General features: G+C 49.7%; 1 protein-coding gene across 1 annotated transcript in view; it reads right to left on the bottom strand.

Annotated features, from left to right (window-relative positions):
- ITGA11 (integrin subunit alpha 11) overlaps window positions 1-16,814 on the bottom strand; it is a 116,997-nt gene that overhangs the window by 83,137 nt on the left and 17,046 nt on the right. Inside the window, exon 2 of the mRNA XM_070499218.1 lies at window positions 5,255-5,366. Within this exon, the coding sequence (XP_070355319.1) occupies window positions 5,255-5,366 (112 nt within the window). The remainder of the gene's footprint in view (window positions 1-5,254; window positions 5,367-16,814) is intronic.

The raw sequence follows: 16,814 nt of genomic DNA, 5'->3' as shown, positions 1-16,814 counted from the left end.
TCCAAAACCCCATTCCAATGCCCGTCTCCTCTGAAGCCCTCCCAGAGAGTCCAGGCACAGCGACGACTCCTTCCAGGCTCTGGCTGTGAGCAAGACACTGTGGCGGCTGCTCTCCGGCACGGGGAGATGAAGCTGGTGTCCAGTAGGGTAGAGGGGCCACGGGCCGCAGCCACTCCAACACAAGGTAGGACGCGAGACGTGCCATCAGAGAGAGGGCTTGGGGAAGCTAAGGCCATTTTAGGCTAGGAGAAGGATCCAGAAAGCCTTCATGGAGAAAGTGGCCTTACAAAGATGAACATAATTAACATTGTCTTGTATTGTTTTTTTAATTATTTCAAGGATATCAGTGTTGTCTCCTCAACTGATCTGTAAGTTATTTGAGAGTAAAACCATATCTACTCATACCAAAATTTTGCAGAGTCTAGTAAAATTTCTTAACAGAAGCTTAATAAACAAATATTGGTCAAAATAAATTCTATCTTGGAAAAGCCAGTTGCATTTAATCTTTAATCCTTCATACAACGTAAAGAATCTGGATGCTGTGCATCTTATGTCTGGGCTGGTTGAGAGAGGTTCATATAATTAATTCAGCCTTGCAAAGTATGTTCTTTTGAGCATCTACTAAACGCCAGGGCTTGCACCCTTGATTTCAGGAAGAAAGACAATGAAACAGGCAATTACTATCCAGTTTGATAAATGTTTTCTCAGAGGAAATGGTATCTAAGTTGATAAAAGAATATGAACGAGGACTTTCAATTATAGCTGTTAACAACTGTACACGTGAGACAAAACATATGACAACTATGTGCAGGCACTGGACGGAGGTCACTGCAGAGCTCAGTACTGGACAAGAGGGAAGGACAGGTGCCAACCCCACGTTCACCTGGCTCTCTCTATGAGGGTACTTTCCTTACTGAGCACAGGGAACAGAGTCCAAATAGAGAGTAGCAGTTTTTCTGGGTGGAGGAAACTGATTGGAGCTGGGGCTGCAAAGATGGCTAGAATTTGGTGGGGACATGCAGAAAGGAGACAGCCACAGAGAAAGAGCTCCCAAACCCTGCTGAAAGTTTCCTTCAGGTCCTCAGCTGACTCCTAAGCTGTACATGCACAGAGTGAGACCCTGGAAAATCTATCACAGAACAGCCACTGAGGGCAGAGATTTTAGAGGCCGCTCAGTTCTCGGGAGATGTTGGGGTTCTTGCCCAGTCAGAGTGGAGAAACTTTAATGGATACTGTGGGCTTTCAGTTGAGACCCCAGAAAATCCATGCCCTAGGAGTAAAGACTGCACCCAAGGAATGAGGGCAAAACTAGATGACACCTGTGCAAACCAAGCTCCAAATCAAGCAATGGGAAGATCTAGGTGGTCTCACCAGCATTTTAATCACCTGTCAGAGAAAAGGTAGCCTTCTTTAAAGGGAGGTAACATAATCTAGATTCTCTACAGTGTACCATTCACAGAATTAAAAAAAAAATTAAAGACAAAGAATCAGGAAAAAGTGACTGGTAACCATAAGATAAAATAGTAACTAAAAGCAGACCTAAAGATGACCCAGATATTTAAGGTAGCCAACAAGGACTTCAAAATAACTATGATCAGTGTGTTTAAAAAAAAATAGAGTAAAAGATGGAAAAATGGGAGAAAGATTATTTTAATGGAAGTAGAGTCTATAAAAAAGAATCAAATAGAAATTTAGGAACTGCAAAATCAAATATCTATAATTAAGAATACATTGGATATGTTGAGCTGCACAATGTATCTCATGTTCATACAAACAAAATTCCTGAGAATATATTAATGAATAGAATCCAATATATTTATGAATACATGATGACCAAGTGAAGTTTATCCCAGGAATGCAAATTTGATTTAATACTCAAAAAAATCAATCACTGAGTATAATTAACCATAATAACAGAATAAAGGAGAAGAACCATATAACATCTCAACCTTTGCAGAAAAACTATCTGATAAAATTTAAGATATATTCACACATACATACAAACTCAGAAAACTAGGAATAGAAGAAAACTTCCTTAGCAAGCAAACAAATGAATAAACTGCAGTTAATATCTTATCTAATTATGAAGTTTTGAAAGTTTTCTCTCCAATAAGGGAAAAAAGGAAAGCATGTTCCATATCACAACTTCTATTCAACCTTGTACTGAAAGTCCTGGCCACTGCCATCAGGAAAGAAAAAAAAAGAAAAGCTAGGAAGATTGGAAAATAAGAAATAAAACTGTAATTATTTCAGCTCATCTGCTTGTATATGTAGAAAAGTCAAAAGAATCTATAAGACAACTATTAAAAAATAGTTAAGGAATTTAGCAAAGTTGCTGGATATGATGTAAATATACAAAAATCAATTGCATTTTTCTGTACACTAGCAGAAAAGATTAGAAAATGAAATAAGATCATTCTATTTTAATTAGCATAAAATATCAAATACTAGGAATTAATGTAATAAAAGATCTCTAAGAATTTTATACTAAAAACTTCAAAGCACTATTGAGAGAAAACTTTTTAAAAAACTAAATAAATGGAGGGATATACATGGTCATGGATTGGAAGATTCAGTATTATTAAGGTTTGATTTCTCCCCAGATTTATCTATAAATTCAATACAATCCCAATCACATTTTCGGCAAGTGTGATTAGGGGAAATTGATAGCTGGTTCTAAAATTCATAAGAAAATATAAAGGACCTTGCACAGCCAAAACAATCTTGTCCAAGAAGAACAATTAGGGAGAACTCACACCACCTGACTTCAACACTTACTTTAAAGCTACAGTAACCAAGGCAGCTTTTCACTGGTGAAAACTTAGATAAATAGACAAATGGAATAGAATAGAGGCTAGAAGTAGACCCACAAATATATAGTCACCTGATTTTTGACAAAGATGATACTACAATTCAGTGGGGAAAATAGTCTTTTAACAAATGGTGCCAGATCAATTGGATATCCACACAGAAAAAGAAAAAAGATTTATCTCACACCTCACACAAAAATTAATTTGATATGAATCATTGGCCTAAATGAGGAAGCAAAAATGTGAGACTTCTAGAAGAAAACAGAGGAGAATATCTTCGAGATCCTGGGAGAGGCAAAGATTTCTTAAATGGGACACACAAAAAACACTAACCATAAAACAGATAGATAAATTAGACTTGATTAAAGTTAAGAACTTCTGTTCATAAAAAGACATCATGAAAAGAATGAAAAGGCAAGACACAGACTGGGAGAAGTTCTTTGCAATGCTTCTCATTGACAAAGGATTTGTATGCAGAATATATTTTTAGTCCTATAAATCAATAAGAAAAAGACACAAACACAATTTTTATAATAGGCAAAAGACTCATCAGATCAAAATGTCCAATAAATTTACAAAAAGTTGCTCAACATCATTAGTCATTACAGAAATGCAAATTAAACCCATAATGAGATACCACTATATATCGCCAGAATGGCTAAAATTAAAAAGACTGATAACACCAAGTGTTATTAAGGATGTGGAGCAACTGGAACTCTCTTATCTTACTAGAAAGAGCTTAAATTGGTAAACCACTTTGGAAAAAAATGCTCGGCAGATCCTACTCAAGCTAAACATATATCTACTCTTTAACTCAGCAATTCTACTCCTGAGTATATACTCAATAAAAATAAGTGCTTATGTCCATCAAAAGACAGGCATACAAATGTTAATAGCATCTCTATTTGAAATAGCCCAAAATGGAAAGAATCCAAATATCCATCAATAGCAGAATAAAAAAATTAATTGTGGTATATTGCCACAGTGGAATATTACACATCAGTGAAAAAGCATGGACTATGATACATACAACAATGTGTTAAATCACAAAGACATAATGTTGAGTAAAACAGGTCAGGTACAAATGTGTACCTACTGTATGATATCATTGAGATGAAGTTCAAACCCAGGCAAAACAGATCTATGGCGACGGGAGTCAGAACAGTGGTTACCTGGAGGGGCGCTAACTGGGTGAGGGGCACAAAGGAGATTTCTGGGGAGCTGGATGTTCTATGTCATATTCTGGGAAGTGATTACATAGGCATACACACACATAAAATGTCACTGAGCTGGACACTTAAGATGTCTACACTTTATTGTATCTAAGTTATAGCTCAATAGAAAGATAATTAGTAAGATACTCATTCACACACAAGATATGTATATGAATTAGCCAGATCCGAATGGTGGGGTAGGGTGAATGGGGAGGGTAAGAGAGGACATCACGGGGAGAGAGTACAGCACGTGCAAAGCAGGTCTGGAGAACGGAAAAAGTGAAATAATGCAATTTGGCTAGAGGGTTGGGCACAAGAAAACAAGCAAGGGGAGCGGAAGAAGAGATCAGGAGGGTGGGCAGAGGCAGACGGGGGAGAGGGCAGCGGAGGACACAGCGCGGTGTTCCTGGGGTCCGTTGACTTGGCAAGAGCTCCTAAGAGGGCCCCGCAGAGGCCTATCCTTTCCACTTCAGGAGGGCAGGCCTTGCCTCCTGTCAGCTAGAACCCCACAGAGGTCGGAGAATGGCAGTCACCAGGAAATGTGCACGAGGCATCCCACTGGGGTGAGGAAAATATTCTAGAACTGATGTGTAGTGATGGCTGCACAACTTGCTAAATTCACTTTTAAAAACCATTGAATTGTACACTTGAAATGAGTGAATTATATGATCTGTAAAATACGACCTAATAAGATTACTTTTAAAAATTGGAGGTGGATTCGTCCCTCCTCTTGATCTCCTCCGCCCCAGAGGGCTCCTTGGGATCCTTCTGGCCCTCTCCCTCCACTCGGTCTGGCTCTCACTTCCCTTTGCCCCGCCACTGCCTGTGTTTTAGCTTGTGGGCTCGCGTCCGTCCCCGCAGAGACACCCCGACAGCTCTGCAAGCAGCCAAGACCAGAGACGCTGCCCCCGTCAACGAGACACTGAGGCCCTGGAAGGGGATGGGAGGGGGAACCATTGGTCCAGGGTGCCTGCTGCCTGTGCTGTCACACAACCTGGAGAAGGAGGGCTTGTTCATTCCCATTTCTCAGGTGAGAAGATGGAGGGCCTGCAAAATGGGATGCTTAAGCTTTCATAGTCAGGAGCAGAGCCTATGCAGCCTTGGGCCTGCCAGGACAAGAAGTCAAGTCACTGGAAACGGGGGCGTCCACAGGTGAGGGCCAGCCAGGCGGCCGAGGGAGGGGCCGGCGTGGGGAGTCTGGGGCAGGGGGCGGCGGCCGCGCTCACTCACCACTTCTTGCCGCTGATGTCGTGCTGCTGCACCGTGTAGCCGAAGAAGGCCGTCCTGGAGCCAGGGATGATTCGAGGCTTCCTGGTGTCCATGTTGAAGGTGTCCGTGAACCCTGGGGCAGGGAGAGGAGGAGTGGACAGTCGGGGAGTCAGGTGGGCAGAAGTCCAGGCACCAGCAGTGTGACAGGCCCCCTGGCAGGTCACCTGCCTCAGAGGGTCTTGGCTGCGGGGGCATAGGTTTCCCTGTCCTGGGGGAGCCCCCATATGTGGCTGCCATAGTCCCTACTTGGGGGAGCCCACAGTCTGATGAGAGAGGCCAAGTTCCTGCCTAGGGGAGCCATAGTCTGATAGGGAGACCCAGTCGCAATGGGAAGAGAATTCCCAGTCTCTCGGGGAAGACAGCTCCCTTCCTCCTCCATCACTCCTTCCTCCAGCTTCTGCTGGTCTCCTCTTCTGTGCTCTCCTCTCTCCCTCCTCCCCCTCCTTCTCTCTTCTCTCACCTCTGCCTGCTAAAGAGTCAGGGAATAGACTTTCCACCTCCCTCCAAGCCTGGGGCCCTAGTGGCCACGGCACCGGCACTGCTTCTGAACCAGTCGGCCGAGCTCTGCCTGCCTTCAACAGGGGCCGCTGCTTGGCTGGGGCAGCTGCTGCAAAGCAGAGAGAAAGTCCCACAGCCCTTTTGCCCTGGCCCCAAAGGACTCAGTTTGGCTAACTCCCATGTCAGTGGACTGATTCCACCTGGTGGACAGCCTTGGTGTGAAGCCACATGCTTTCTCCCTTTGGCATTCCGGTGGCAAATCACAAGAAATAATGATTCACATCTGTATGCAGTTTGGGTTTCTGGGTCTCCTTACATCCGCCACCATTTACCCGCCTAGGACCCTGGGAGAATGAGCTAGTGTCATCCACATTTGGCAGAGGGGGACTCAGCCCCAGAGAGGTTAAGAAGCAAGTCCAGGGATACACAGCAGGTCAGCAGCAGCATCTGAACTAGGATCTGGGACGCCTGCTCTGTGACTCCCTCCCTCCAGAAGGCATTTTCAGGCATGTCCAGCCTTGTCACACGTCACTACGAACAGGACCAGCAAACTTGGGACCCATGGGATTTAAGGGGTGGCATGCTACCACGAGCTGGAACTTCAGATGAGTGAAAAGCAATCAGCAGAACAGAACAGAACAGACAGAAGACCATGGTCGCCCCTTTCATGTGTAGGGCACTTTCTAAATGTCAAAGAACGGTCCCATTTATGCTTTCAATCGCTCTCCATGACGGCCCTGTGAGGCGAGCAGCGGAGGGAAAGCCAAGGGTCAGAGAGGCTACCTGACCTGCCAAGTCCCGGAGCCTGTGGAGAGGGACCTGAGTCTGAGGCTCATACCCCTGAACGTCCCACGGGGCACTGACCCCCATTCTGAGTGTTCAGAGGTGATGCCCGGGGCCGCTACCTGAATCAGGCCTACTGGACAGGAACAAGCAGTTTCTTCCACACTTCCTTTCCTGCTTTGCAGATGGATACAGGGGATAAAAGTTCTATCATTAGGGTCACAGAATTAGAGCCCCCAGAGGTAAAACTTTGGAACACCTTAGAGCAGGGATGTTAGATATGTTTTATCTCACCTACCCATGTCAATTGGTTATTTGTGCTGCCTGGAGCACTGAGTTAAGAAAGATTCTGAGGTCAAGTCTGGGCTCAGTGGGCAAGACTAGTGTGATCAATCAGCAGTGCCTGCTTTGGGTACAGGAGAGGACAGTGGCAGCAAGTGGCCATGTAGCTGCCAGTCCTGACTTCACGATTCCTAATCTGCCACATGAATTTGGTGTCATAGCCCTGAGTGGGAGTGGGGAAGAGGAGCGCATTAATCTGTTAGTGCCTTATGTACAAAGCCCAGCCCACAAACGGACGCATTAGCCTGGAAAGCAGCAGCTAGGGTTGGGGAAGAGGCCAGGGTCAGGCGAGCACAGAGGGATGAAGGAGCACAGGACCCTGGCCAGCGAGGGCATGGCACGGAGGAGAGAGAGAGAGATGCCACTGTCACCTGTGCAGAGCTGGGAGGTAGGCAGAGAGGGGTCAAAGAAGTGGAGTTGCAGATGAAACATTCTCTCTCCAGTCTGTCTCAGAGATGAAGACACACACACACACGCGCACACACACTGATGTCATACATGTGTGCATGAACATGCATGCACGCACACACATATGGAAATGTACACACAGGCATGCATGCGTGTGTACACACAAAAACACATGGACACACACCTGCACACACCTGCACAGGCTACACACATTCCCTGATTGTGGGGCAACACTTTCTCTGGCTCCCTGGCGCCCCCTGGAGGTGTCCCCCAGCGGTCCCTGGTCCTCCTCTTCCTGCATCTGACCCGCGCAGGGGAGGTGGCCCTGAACAAGAGGAAGGCCGTCGGGAAATCCAGACCTACCCACCACTCCCCGACCTGCATGGGAGTGAGGGCCAGTGAAGACCAGGCCATCAATTGTGTCTTCAGGGCCCTCCCACCATCAGGGCCTCTTGAGTGAACGTGGCCAGAGGGATCCTTCTGAGATGAGTCAGATCCCATCAGTCCTCAGCTCCACACCCTCCATCAGTTTCCCACCCCCTGCCCCCCCGTCAAAGCCAAACTCCTCACCTGCAAGGCCCCACGTGATCCCACCCCGTCCCCTCTGCCCCTCATCTCCTGTCCTCTGCTGCAGCCACGCTGTCTCAGGCTCCTTCTCTCTCAGCATCTTTGCCCTGGCTGTTCCCTCTGCCTGGAATGCTCTTCCCCTGGTTATCCACATGGCTCACTCCCTCAGATCATGAGAGTCTCTGTTTCAGTGCCATCTTGGCCATCACCAGGCCACCCTGTCCCTCTCTATCTCCCTTATTCTCCATTTTTCCTCAGAGCACTTCTCACAAATATATTACATACTTATCTGTTTATTCTTACGTGGTTGATATTCTATGATATTCTTAAGTTCTCTAAGTGCCACGAGAACCTGCCATGTGCTCACTGCTGTATCCTTAGCGCCTCGAATAAAGATCTAGCTCAGAGGTAGTGGTCGAGAGATATTGCTTGATGGAATTGTTAGAGACCAGATTCATATTTGGCTGGGACGCTGTCTTCCCTCGATGACGAAAAGGAGGAAGAAAAGCATATTGACCAAGCACTGATATATTCCAGGCACTATTCTAGATCTCTAACCATTAGTTTTACATTAAATAGTTAACTCTCACGCCAGCCCTGTGAGACAGATATTACTGCACCTCTGGGAGGGTAAATAATTTGTCCCAAATCACTCAGCTGGGAGACTGGAGCAAGTCCAGGATCAGAGAGCATGGGGCACTGGGGGGATGTGACCCCTGGGAGATTAGCCTTTCAGAAGAAGGGCCCACGGAGGGAGGGAATATTTTTTTCAGGGAAGGGGGTCTCCCCCACCCCCTGCCCTTGGGCCGGCCGCCTCTGTCTTCGGGACAGCTGAGAGACGCAGATGGGAGAGAAGGCAGGCTGCCCCGGGTTCCCTCCCTCCCTTGGGGCTCTGTCTAGGACTAGTCCTGTCTCCCTCAGCACCCCCACCCCTGGCACAGGATTAGTGACATCTGGCCACGGGGAAGAGGACAAAAGCCCTCAGGCCAGGGCACTAAGTTACAAAGTGCTGGTTTCTTCCCCCAGTCGGCATTTGCTTCTGAGCAAACCAAACCAACCAGAGAATGGATTTTCTAAAAGTGATGTCAAGTCCGACATGCTGACCTTGGCTCCCAATGAGATCTCTGGCCGGCTCATCTGATGGCGGGTGGCTTTCAGGATGGAGAATACACTCCTCTCAGAGATTTATGAACCCCAAATACCAACAAAACAAAGCAAAGTTGTTTTTGACAGGAATCAACAGGCTGACTGCAGAGACACTGGGAGCCTGGTTGGGCAGCTTGCCACTTATCTGTCCTTGATATTGATGACAGGGGGGGAAAACCACAATTCCCGGGCTGCTCTCCTGTGGGCTGGGGCCAAGGTTACATCAGCTGCTGCCCTCTTCTCAGAATCTTATCTGTCTTTTAAAAAAGCTTCAGTCCGTCCCAACAAGGCACCAAAGCCATAGCATGGAGCTTCATCATCGCTTGGGGCTCATGGTTCTCCAACACATCACTCCAGGCTGCCGTGGAGGCCCCGCCCTACCACCAGATGGGGCAGTCACAGTCCCAAATGCTGAGGCCACATGTCCAGGGCTTCCGTCAACTCCACAACTCCACAGCTCCCTGGGGAGTGCTCACTCTAGCTTAGGGAGCATCTGCTGAGCATCCACACTGTGCCACTCCACCCTCCGCCCCTCAACTCCCATTTCTCCCCCTCCCATCCCCCCCAGCTGCCAGATAGTTTCCCAGGGATCTTGGGAGAAAGTCCAAAATCTCCATGCGGCCCCAAGGCCCTCCGAGCCCCCCAGCCTCATCTTGTGCGAGTTTTCCTCTGGCTCCCTGCAGTCCAGGCACTAGAGCCCTTTTCTGCTCCCCGGATGTACCTTGCTTCCTCCTGCCTTGGGGCCTTTGTACATGCTGTGTCCTCCGCCTGAGCCTCTCTGATGAACTTCTCCTCATCTTCAAACCTCAGCATAAAGGTCACATTCTTCCCCGCCCCTAGGAAGCTCCCTGACCCCGATTCTAGCAGATCCTGGCTAACGAGATTGTCACCCCTCCTACCTCACTAATAGGTGACCATGATGCCTCTTTTTCTCATCACAGTTAGTAATTATACACGACAGCTGTAAGCATTTGACTACTCCTGTCTCCCCATCAGGACAGCCGCTCCCTGAGGGCAAGATGGGGTCTGTTTACTCTGGATCCAGCACTGAGCGTGGGGCTGGCCCCGAACCCAGATGAGGTGTGAGCAGGGCAAGAAGAGCGTAGGGACCCTACCAGCCTGGGGGCACGGGCGGTGGATAGACGGCGGGGAGTGGAAGTGCTGTGTTGGGAGCAGCGTGGTGGTGGTTAGGGAAGGGAGGCATGGCTGTGCGCTGGGGTGTCAGGAATCTTCTGGAGGCCTGACCCCGGCCTTGAAGGGCGCCATGTAGGAATCGATGAGGTGGCCCAAAGGTGGTAGGCAGGAATTCCTCATATGACCGTGGGGCCAGGGAAGGAGAAGAGACAGCCCGCTGGGGGGAGAGAGCCTGGCCTGTGAGTTCAGGGCGGGCTTATTAGAAGCCTGGCTCCAGCATTCATTCACTAACGGTGACCCTGGCCAGTTACTTCTCCTTTCTGGCTCTCAGTTTACTCATCTATACAAAATGGAAATAATAATACCTACCTTGAAGTGTGGCTGACAAGACTGACTGCAGTAACTAACCTTTGGCAGTGCCTGGTACATGGAAGGCACACAGTACATCTTGGTCAAATTGAACTGAATCAAGATTCCCTGTTCTCTGAGCTGCCTCAGTACCTCTGTCCATGCTGTTTCTGCTGCCCAAAGTGTGGGCCTTCTCAAACGTCAAGACGCAGCTCTAACGACATCTTTGCTACACCGTGGTCCTTCCTCTGGGTTGCTCATAGCTTCTGCTGCTTTCTATTTCGGATCACAGTTGTTTCCACATCTGCCTTGCTTTCTTATCTGGCTCTATACTATTCAGGGCAACATCCCGGAATGCCTTTTTATCTTTGCCCTGAGCCAGGAAGGTGCAGACAGACTTGCCTGATGGATTTCTTACCTTCTAAGAGCCTGTTCTCAGAACCAGCACCTGTTGGCTTCTTCCTGCCTTAGTTTACCTCCTAGCTCTCTGACTTAGGTACTGACAGTCCCCTACCATTTCAATAATAATAATAAAAATTATAGGGTACGTGTACATAGGAAAGCACTGTTCTAAATTCATTTAGTCCTCACAACAGCCTTTTGAAGTAAGTATATTATTATTCTCATTTAACAGGTGAGGAAACTGAGGCACAAAGAAGGCAGATAACCAGCCAAGGTCCCACAGGTAGGAAGTGGCAAGGATGCACTCCGAGGCCTCATTGGTCCTGCCCCATGCTGCCTGCCGCCATCGAGCCTTCCTCCCCCAGCAGCCCCCACCCCTTCAGTCACTTGAGTCCTCACTGTGGTGTCTCACCCAGGCTTGTCCTCCCCGGCACCCCCCCCCAACTTCTTCAAAACTCTCCCCTCCTGGGTGCTGTGCCCTCAGATCCTGCTGGTTAGGGAACTGACAGGTGAACCCCTGATCACCCCGCGGGAGACCAGGCCTGCCAGAAGGATGCAGTCAGAGTCCTAGGGGCCTTGAAAGTCTGCATGAAGCACCTGATTTGAGCTGATAGTGAGAGGAAGACACTCTGCAGACCCCGAGAGCAAACAGCTCTCAGCAGCCTTCCATCTGCCTGGACGCAGGCCTCGGCTCATCCTTGGGCTCTGCTCTGGGCTGCAGACACACCTGTGTAAGCAAGAGCTTTCATTGTCCTTGGCTATGGGAGCCAGGGTGGGGGCGAGGGAGGCTGAAATATTACCCAAACTCTCTGCTTTATCTCCCTCTTCCCAGTTTTACTTGGGCCCCAAGAATCTTCACATCGAAAAGCAAATTACAGATAGGGAGAGGGCGTGGCAGAAAAGACCCTGAGGCTGGCCTGAGCAAAAAGAAAGGGTAAAGTGGACCTCCCACTGCTAAGGGAAGCAAAATAACACCTTCCAAAGGGGGACATAAGTGAGCCTTAGAGGCCTGGCTGGACAGACAACAGACGTGTGGCGGTCCTTGCTCTGCTGTCAGCCATCTTTCCCTTCTGCCCCGAGGCCACTGTTTCACAGACAGGCATCTAAGAAGGCGATGCCAGGTTTGGGGCGTGGCTGGCAAGGCAGTTTACCACTGGGCCAAAGGTGGTGTGGAGCAAACGTGGCATCAGGGAAGGGTAACGTAACAGGGTTTTATTTTTAAGAGCAAGCAAGGATCTTAGAGATCAATAGTCCAGCGGTCTTGAAACTTTGCTTTTCCTGCAGTGAATCCCACCTTTTTTGTACCAAATCTATACATGAAAAGCAGACACAAGAAGTCGAGGTAGGGGTCAGGGGTAGGGGACAAGGAGCAGCCCCCCATCCCCAGTGGCAGTCCTAACACACTTCCTTGGAATCCTAGGGTGTCCTGGAACATAGTTTGAGAACCACTTGCTCAGCTTTAAGATGCTTCCAGTTATAAATGAGAGAACTAAGGCTAGGAGAGGAGTGGGGCTTTGTCTGAGGTCACCAGCTTTTCTTCACGCCCATCCTACTCACCACCACTCCTTCTGTATAACTCTCCTTGATGGTCCTTTAATTCAATAAAAGTCTACTTGGGCCTGTGATGCTCCAGGTTCCATGCTGGGTAGTGGGGACACCAAGTCAGAAAAGACATGACTTGTGGTCTTCAGAGGCTACAGCCACGTGGGTGAGCCAGCAGACATGTTTGCAACTCACCAGAGCCCAAAATGAAACCAAGAGATGGCTGGACCAGGGCAGGGTGACCTGGCTTCTAATCTCAGCTTCCTCACTAACTTGGTCATGCGTCCATGCAGAGTCACTACGCCTCTCTGGGCCTCAGTTTCCCCATCTGTAAAATGAGAGGGTTCAGCTCCCTGCCATGCAAGGCCCAGCCCTACACACGTCAAGAAGTTCTCTTAGGCAAACACACAGCCAGTTTCCAGTTGTCGGCACGCGAGCATCTGTCTTGAGTCTCCACAAACAATTTAGAATTGGAGGCCAGGCGGTGTGGAGGAATGCAAGCTCATCTTAATGTTGGACAAAGCCAAACACATTTAGGAAGGGAACTCTCCAGGCAAAAATGATCCTATTTTGCATTCTCAAACCAAAGGGAAGGATTGAAGAAAATTGTCATCTAATGCTCTGCAGCATCCAGGCGCAGCTCCCTTTGCCCTTGCCTGAACCGTGGAGACCGGGCCCCAGGGCTCTGCTTCCCTGGCTGCAGCTTCTGGGCACGCCCAGATGTCAGAGGGCATGAGGCCTTGGTGAGGGTCCAGGAAATGTGGTCACCTTTCCAAGAAAGCCCAGCCCTGCCCTGGAGCTGGACCGTGCTGCTCAAATCTTAGTGAGGAGATTTGAAGCACGTGGGCAGGGGCTACCACGATTCTCTTCAGACCCCTCTTATTTCAAAAATTGTGGACGCCAGGCTGTGTGCATGGACTCCTCAAGGATATGACTATGTGGCCTTGGAATGACAGAGGTTCCTCTCTCCCTAAGATCTTCTAGGAATGGGAGTGATGACCCCCTTGGAGGGGAGAAATGGCAGGAGGACCACTGCCAACATCAAAGTTCAGAGGATAGACTCCTGACTCTGGACAGCTGGTTCTAAGACTCAGAATAGGGGACATGAGAATATAATGTCCACCGACTGAGAGTTAGGACTGCTGTGGTAAGTGGAACTAGGCTGGGTTCTCTCCCGGGTTCTGCCACTGGCCAAACCTTGAACAAGATGCTTCTCTTCTCTGTGCCTCAGTCTCCCATTATAGACAATGAGGAAGCTGGACCAGGTGGTCTAAAATCCTTTAGAGCCGGGATGTTCTGAGTCTGCGTGCCCCTTCTCCTCTGAATTCATTTCCAAATCCATCTCCCTTCGGAGAGGAGGAGGAGGCAGATGGGCACTGGGGCAGCCCAAGAGGCCAGGCAGGTGGCCATTGCCCCTGCAAGTCCCTATCAGATTGGCTTCAGGGAGTGGGGCCATTCCCTCCCTCCTCTCCAGCACTTGGGGCCAACACGTGTGCCCCTCGGCTTCAAGCCACTCAAAAAGGGAGCTCTAACACCCTCCTGCCCACCCTCCGTGGCTCAGCACTCAGCTGGGCCTGAATGCCAGAAGGGGGGCTGTGATTGGCTGGGAGGGGTCTGGTGATACCAAGCCAGTTCTCACCCTGGGCCCTGATGCCCCCTTGGTGCTTTAGCAAATGAGCCCAAACTTGGTCTCCCCAGGAGAGGGACAAGTCCCTTCTCTTTACTCTTGCAAAATATCCCCGTTTCCCAGCTTCTCTAATCAACTCATCAGCGTCTTAGTTCTTTACAAAGTGACTTCATGTCTCTCTGCTAACTGGTCATTATCCCACTGCCTTTTTCTCTGAAAAAACACTACGAAGTCCATCCTATTTCGTATTCCTTCAGCCACTAACATCACTCGCCAACCTCTGTCCTTCCTTTCCCTCCCCTCTGCTGAAGAAGCACACAGAGCTTTGTCTCGGGTGGAGTCTCATCTCCTTGGCTCCCCAGCCTCGTGCAGGTCAGAACATGGCTCACTGTGGGACCCTGTGTGTGTGTGTGCGTGTGCACACGTGCTTGGGTAGCCCAGCGGTTAGCCAGAGAGGACAGGATGGGGAGAGGTAACAACGGGCAGGAATGATTCTCCCGATGGAGTCCAGAGAAAGGAGAGGGTTTTGGGGATGGAGGTGCGGAAGGACCAGCTGTCTCCCCAGACGGGACAGAGAAGGGGAGGCAGAGGGAATGAGTGCGCAGGCTTCCGTGGAAAGGCGTCACCCCTCCCCGTAGAATGAGTGCACCGCTCATTTCTTACAGGCATCTCTCAGGGACATGACCTCATCTGGGAACTAGTGTGTTCCCAGCTCACCCCGCTGTGCTTCTGGCAGCAAGCTGCTCTGAGCACACCAGCGGCCACATGTCCACCTTCCCCAGGAGGAAGAGCCCGGGTAAATATGTACCTTTATGTCCTCTTGAATGTGAAATGTGTGAAAAAGAACAGAAAGGTTCCTCATGTGTATGAGGAGGAGGGCAGGGCGTCATCAGGAGTTGAGTTCTAGGTTCTGCTTGAGCTCTGAGGTCGAGGAGAGCTTAACGAGGAAAGAGCTTTCATATTCACGATCCTACCAGGTCTTCACGGCGGCCTCCAGCACACCGTCTACACAGAAGGAGCCCTGCCACTCCCGCCTCCAAGCCTTGGCTCTCGGTTTCCTCCAGTATATGCTTCTCTTGCTGTCTGCCCCTTATTCTGCAACCCCTGTCAGCGGGCCCAGTGCCTGTCCTGCCCGCCTGCCAACCTACCCACCAGCCCCCACCCCATCCCACGCCTCTCCCTGACTGTTCTGCCTCCTGACCCACCCTTCCTACCTGGGCTGGAGGGTCCAGAGGACAAGAAGCATCCTGTGTATGCACCTGCATGCTCCCGATGCCTTGTGTTACAAACAGGAAGCACTCAGACATGAAGCAAACACACACACAGAGGGTGGGCTTGGGGCCTCCTTCACTAATGGGAAACGGAGGCTTAGGAAGGTCACCAGCTGTGACCAAGGTCTTCTAGCTGGTGGGGCACGTTGGCAGCAGAGATCCAGCCCCTCCACCCCAGCCTGGGCAGCGCTCTTGTTCCACCCCTACCCTGAACCTCCCACTGGGGTTCAGCTGCCACTCTCGGAGCATCTACCAACTGCGAGGGACAGGCCAGGTGCCACGGTACAGTATTTCATTTAATTCTAACGAGTGATTAACGATTTTTGTCCCCACGAAGCAGGAGAGGAAACGGAGGCTCCAGGACTGACCTGCCCATGGCCCAGCTGCTGGTGCCGAGGTCTCATCCCGTCTGCTTCCCAGGCAACACGTCCTTTACCCCTTGCGAGTGGCCCCATCAAGGCAGGCTGTCTCTGAGAGGGAAGGCAGGGCAGCCGAGAGCTCTCCTTGGAGGGGCTGGACAAGACTCTCTTTTCACGCCTGAAGCTCACCAGCTGGATCAGGGATAGCTCTGTTTGCAAAGCTTTCGTTGGGTTGAAGCATTGCAGACCCTATGCTAACCTGGTCTTTGGAGCCCAAAGGGAGGCTACTTCCACTGAGCCGAGGGGTTCTGTCCCGCCTCACTCCTGCGCTCTGCACAGTGTCTGGAACACAACAGGCTCTCCACAAAGTCAACTGAGCAAACTCATGAAAGAACGAATGAATGAATGAGCATGGAAGAGCTTATCAAATTAACCTGATATTCATCCAAGAAGGACCCAAGCAGGTGGGACACGGGGCTGCCTTCCCTTTAGCCAGGGCCCTCTGTCAATCCACCCTCTGCTCTCTCCAGCCAGGCTCTGCCGTGCCCTCATACACACTGGGTGCCCGAGACCTCAGAGCCCCCTGCCCTGGCCGGCCTACCTCTCCCCTGCTTCAGTCTCCTTGTCTCATCAAAAAACTCTTCTGTTCCCAAAGTAGGCTTACTTTGTGCTAGATAAATGAATGTCAGCTAACGTGAGACGTACACAGCATCCCCTCAACTCTCGGAAGCATGTGTAGCCCTGTGTAAGGAATAATTCTCCAATTCAGAGACGATCAGAGTGGGCTGGGCGGCCTATGGAACAGGGAGGGCCCCATCACCGGGGTGTGTGGAGGAGACCAAATGCCTGCTGAGCAGGTGGGATGCCGGCTGAAATAGGGACATCGCATAAGCTTCCAGAGGGGGGAGATGGAAATAAGGAGCAACTGCTGGCGAGAGCAAGGGCTGCCCTTTTTATTTTTTTAAGAAATCAGAAGGTTGCCAAGATGTTGGTTAAGCAGATGTTAAGCTCATGGAAAACAGGCCTAAAAATCGAAAACAGGAAAGAGCAAGCTGAAATTTGCTGTAATTAACATTGTTTTTGGTCCGAGCCTT

The sequence above is a fragment of the Equus asinus genome, chromosome 2 (genome assembly GCF_041296235.1).
Source record: "Equus asinus isolate D_3611 breed Donkey chromosome 2, EquAss-T2T_v2, whole genome shotgun sequence".
Lineage (NCBI taxonomy): Eukaryota > Metazoa > Chordata > Mammalia > Perissodactyla > Equidae > Equus > Equus asinus.
The sequence above is the reverse complement of the archived record's forward strand: the minus strand, read 5'-3'. Positions and strand labels throughout refer to the sequence as shown.